Here is a 5125-nt window from a genome sequence, read left to right as displayed (position 1 = left end):
GCCGTGAGCTCTCCTATGTGCTGTGAGCTGGTGTGCGTTGGCTCAGCTCTTACCGGAGCCCAGAGGCCTGGGTTGCCTGTGGAGACCTTGAGCGTCTCCCCCAGACCTTCCTGAACCCGTCTCCCCACTTTTAATTTAGGAAGTCGAGCTGGTTGATTTCTGAGTTCTCTTCCAGCTTTGTTGTGCTAAACACCCAGCTTGAGTGTGGGGGGCCTTTTGCTGTGGACATGACTGCATCCTCGTTCCCGTGGGTCAGCCAGTCTTCCTTGGTGACTCCCCACGCCGGCTTTTGTGCCTGAGCTGTTGCTCTCGGAAGAGCTGGGGGTGGGCTGTTTGGAAATTAACTCTCACTGCCTGAAAATGCAGGAAGCTTGAGTGTGAAACTCAACTCATCAAAAAGAAAAAAAAAAAAAAACAGACGCAGAGCAAGAAACCACAGAGCCTATCAGCCTGTCGTCATCGAGCAGACTAGAATAGTGCAGAGAACTCTAGGCAGAGAGGAAATGAACTTGTGAGAAGGGGGAACACACCGCAGGGCAGAGAGGACAGCAAGAGGGTGGGAGTGGAAGGAGCAGCTGCCGTGCAGGGCACCGCGATGGTGGGAGGATGGCCGACGCGGCGGTGAAGCAGGGCTTCCTGTACCTTCAGCAGCAGCAGACTTTTGGGAAGGTAGGGGGAGCGAGGCTGGCCTGGGGGAAATTCCCAGGGAGGACAGGGGTGTGCCGAGTGTCCCCCAGCCCTTGTGGGATGGCGGGGACTGTGCCATTCGCCACGTTAGACCCAGAGCTGAACCTGGGAGGGCTCCTTCCTTGGCAGCTGCTTGTCTCCCCAAGCAGGCCCCACCCTGTGTGCTTGCCTGATGCTGCTCCCCCAACCACTGCCCTGGGATGTGGGGCGGCAAAGGAGGGCTCTAACTCCCTCTCTTACCTCTCTTGCTCTGTGCTGACTTCTCATGGGAACACCTTGGAAGGGAAAGAAAGAAGCAGAGAGGGTGATCAGGACTACAGTGACGTGCCTTCCTCCTTTCCTGCCCCATGGGTGGGGTAGCTTTGGCTGAGTGTTAAGCTTGAGCAGAGAACCCAGTGTGTCCAATTTCCTTCTCCTCCCTTGGCCTCCTTGAAGGAGGAAGTCCTCCTTCCCTCGACTGACCCACCCTGGACATCTCTCTCTGTGTCTCTCTACCCCCTCCCGTCTCCTCTCCACTCCTCCTTTCCTGCCACCCTGTCAAGAGATGAGATGGGAAGGTTCAGGAGGGTCGACTGAATTTCCTGGAGGTAGGGCCTTCTACAGAAGGAGAGCGGTGGTCTCCAGGAGGGCCCTGGCGCTGCCCTCCCCACCCCTGCCATGGGCGAGGATCCCCTGGGTTGAAACTGCCCGGCCTTGCAAGCCACCCTCACTGTGCTGCGTCTGCCTCCGGCGTGCTCTCTGCTGTCATCTCAGGCCTCTCTCTTGCTTGCCTGCGGTGGATCTCCAGTTCCAATGCTTTTTAATTCCTTGGGCCTCGCTTCTTTTCTTCCGGGGATCTTTCCTGCTCTCCCCATCCCCAAGTGGCTGCCCAGTCCCTTCCCATGGTTCCTCCACTCTGCTTTGGTCACCGGCTCTCCGTCTCCGGTTGTCTCCCTCTCGGCACCCCGCTGCCATGCATCTGGGTTCAGAAATGGCGCAGGTTCAGGGCTACGCTGTATGGGCAGTCGGGCTTTGCCCTGGCCCGGCTGGAGCTCCAGGAAGGCTCTGAGAAGTCGCGGCGGGGAGAGGTGATCCGCCTCAGTGACTGTGTGCGGGTGACTGAGGACGGCGGGGAGGCCAGCAGCCCCAAGGACACCAGCACCTTCCTCCTGAAGACCAAGGAGCGCCTGTACCTGCTGGCGGCCCCCACCACCGAGCGAAGCGGCTGGGTGCAGGCCATCTGCCTCCTAGCCTTCCCTGTGAGTCGCCTGTGGTGCAGAAAGGGCAAGGGAGCAAGGGCCGTCCCTACCGGGTGTGGGCAGTGTTGTAAGGGCCAGGGCCAGGGCCAGGATGCTGGGGGCAGCTCCTTGGTGGAGGTGACCCCAATCCAGAATGCAGACAGGGCAGCAGGCTGAGTGCACCCTGAAAGAAAGCCTGGGCTCGAGGTGGGGCTTGCGTTCGGCGACAGCGGTGAGACCCTGGCCTTCTCCCCAGGGCGAGAGGCGGAAGCTGTCGGGGCTGGGCAGCTGGCCCTGCATGGAGGAGAATGAATTGTACAGCACCGCAACCACAGGTGAGGGGCTGCCTGCTGTCCCCAGGCCACGCGGTGGGGTGGAGGTGTGGGCCAGCCTCGTCTCTGTCTTTAGTCTTCCTGTCTGTGGTTGTCCCCAGCCCCAGCCAGCCCCCTTATCAGCCTCTCTGCATCGCTTCCGGGCGTGGCCCAAGGTGGAGGAGCCTGGCCTGCCCTGACTGTCTGCCCTTCACCCTTCCTTGACGGCGCTCTGCCCAGGCCCTGCTGGTGGTCAAGGGCAGGGCTGAGGGGCCCGCTGAAGGCACTGCTCTTGAGTCCTCTGTCCTTAGGACCTGAGCAACTCCTGGGGGAGGAAAAAAAAAAAGCTTTCTTTCTGTGGATTGAAGGCGTCCTGTGACAAGGGAGCTTTTTGCTGACGGGGCAACCCCCCTCCAGCCAGCTGCCTGGGCTTTGGGTGGGTGTGTGTTTGGGAGGAGCAGGAGGATGCTGGGGGGGGGGCATCAGGCCCCACCCGCAGTGTGTGAGGAGGGTGAGAGCTGCGAGGGCGGGCTGAGTTGTGCCTGTGGCCGGGACAGTCAGGACTGGGGAGATGGCTGCGTTGATGAGATGGAAAAGACAGAGGCTATGGTTCTGGCAACAGGGTAGGAAGGATGTGGGCACAAGGTTGGGGTGCCTGTGGCTAGGTCATGGTTCCTACCAGGGTAGGGAGAGGTAGGTGGCGTTTGGGTACATAAATGATACTTTTTCTAGCAACCTCCAGCCTGTGCTCATTGAGAGCGCGGCGGGGAAGAAGCCCGCTGAGCAGAGGGTGGAGGCCGGCTGAGCAGCCTCTCCTCTCTCTCCCCTCTCCCCAGTGGCCCCCTGCAAGGAGTTTGCTGTGGTCGTGAGACAAACGGAAGCCAGTGAGAGGTGCCAGCTCTGGGGGGCCTACACCCTCCGGACTGGAAAGAATGCCCTGGAGCTGTGGGGTGGTCCGGAGCCCCGCACCCAGCTGTACGAGTGGCCCTACAGGTTCCTGCGGCGCTTTGGGCGTGACAAGGTGAGCGGGGTCAGCAGGTGGGCCGAGAGAGAGGAAGAGACTATCAGGGAGAGCGCCAGGGGCCTGCGAGGAAGAGACCATTGGAGGTGGGAGGAAAGAGGAGATAAAGGCCGAAGGAGGGGATGGGAAGAGAACTGGAGGAGGGGGAGTGAAAGCAAAGCGGCTGGCGGGAGAGAAGGTAGAGGAGGACGGAGAAGGAAAGGAGACCGGGGAGGCAGAGAGCTGGAGGGTCGGTGGTGTTGGGCGTCCCGAGGATGAGGTGCGGGCCCAGCTCCACAGCTGGATGGGGGGTGGGGGCGGGGATGCAGGGAGAGGAGTAGAAGGTGAGGGGGGCTTTGCTGGGAAGGACTAACATGGAGGGAGGGAGGGAACCAGGGAGGAGACAGCTTGGGGAGAAGGCTCCAGCAGGTCCCAGTGGAGGGCAGTTGGGGGTGCTGGGCTTGAGTTTTGGAGCTGGGTCTAAGAGCCACCCCCATGCTGCGTGGCCCAGCCAGGCATCCGCCTTTCCCCCTTGTCCCAGGTAACCTTCTCCTTCGAGGCAGGCCGGCGGTGCGCCTCTGGAGAGGGCAACTTTGAGTTCAAAACCCAGCAAGGTGATGAGATCTTCTTGGCCCTGGAAGAGGCCATCTCGGCCCAGAAGAACGCAGCCCCTCCTGGGCCACAAACCCCGCTAACCACAGGGCCGGTGGTGCAGCCCCGGCCAGAGAGCCCCTACTCCCGGCCCCATGACTCGCTGCCGCCCTCTTCGCCCACGGCCCCAGCACCCCCCTCCCGGCCGCGGGGGCCAGAGGGGGAATATGCAGTGCCCTTCGATGCGGTGGCCCGTAAGCTGGGGAAGAGCTTGAGGGGCATCCTGGTGGTCCCTCCCCAGCCCCCCGCTGACCCTCTGTATGACAGTATTGAGGAGCGCCCGCCTTTGAGACCCGACCACATCTACGATGAGCCTGAGGGGGTGGCAGCCCTGCCGCTGTATGACAGCCCCCATGAGCCCCAGGGCGAGGCCTGGAGGAGGCAGGCCATGGCGGATGGAGACCCCAGTGGCCTCCAGCACACTTACCCGGCGGGGAAGGACTGGCTACAGGGAGCCGAGTATGACAATGTCATACTTAAGAAAGGCCCAAAGTGATGGTGGGCTGAGGCGTGGGGGACCCTGTGGCTAAGGCCAGCACTGGGGCGGGCCTGTGCTCAGCGGGCAGGGTGGGAGGCTGGCAAGCAGGAGTGCCATGGGGAAGGCAGGCGCCCCTTCTAGTGTCCGCTGATGACTCCTGCCCCCTGCGTCCCAGGAACCTACCCCTGCTCCACCCTGAGCCCTAGGCTCAGCCCGCCTTAGTCTGGTCCCAGGAATTGTCATTCCCAGGGCCTGCTGCTGCGTGAGTCACCATCCCAAAGCAGGAAGTGCACTCTGAAGAGACCTGGGCCCTGCCCTCCTACTCCTTTTACACTTCCTCTTGTTTCTTTCCCGGGCCTAAGGGAGCCCCAGGCATTTAGGGCAGAGGACAGAAGGATGTCAGCAAACCGCCTGGCTTGTGCAGGCCTCCTGCCTGCCCATGTCCCCTTGGGAGGACAGCCCTGGCTCCAGGTACCCGGGAGGTGGCTGCAGCGCCCTGCACGTTTTGGACTTCCCTGTGGCATTAAACGTTGCTGAAGCGTTTCTGTGTGGCTTGAGTGCTGTGGGGGGTGAGGGTGGGACAGCAGCAGAGCATCCTGGGACATGGGAATGAACGCTTCGATCGGCCGCCACGCCACCGATACCTCCTGTCCCAGCAGCACCGTCCTCTGTGGATCCAGGCTGGGCCCTAAGCACCTGAGCTGGGGATCTGCAGAAATCGGGGCACAGCAGGAAAAGAGGTTCAAGCATCTCCAACCCTTTGTGGGTATATGGCCAATGA

General features: G+C 61.7%; 1 protein-coding gene across 1 annotated transcript; it reads left to right on the top strand.

Moving 5' to 3' along the window:
* Nucleotides 1-606: 606 nt before the first annotated feature.
* On the top strand, nt 607-4362 carry DOK2 (docking protein 2). Its single transcript, XM_054578765.1, has 5 exons — nt 607-669; nt 1656-1925; nt 2161-2239; nt 3052-3236; nt 3757-4362. Exons 1-5 carry the CDS (start codon nt 607-609, stop codon nt 4360-4362), a joined length of 1203 nt encoding a protein of 400 aa, XP_054434740.1.
* Nucleotides 4363-5125: the final 763 nt, after the last annotated feature.

Source organism: Pteronotus mesoamericanus, unplaced genomic scaffold (assembly GCF_021234165.1).
Source record: "Pteronotus mesoamericanus isolate MK-2021 breed Mesoamerican mustached bat unplaced genomic scaffold, CSHL_Meso_final contig_502, whole genome shotgun sequence".
NCBI classification, from domain to species: Eukaryota; Metazoa; Chordata; class Mammalia; order Chiroptera; family Mormoopidae; genus Pteronotus; species Pteronotus mesoamericanus.
Note: the sequence above shows the minus strand (reverse complement) of the source record. Positions and strands in the feature narration are given on the sequence as shown.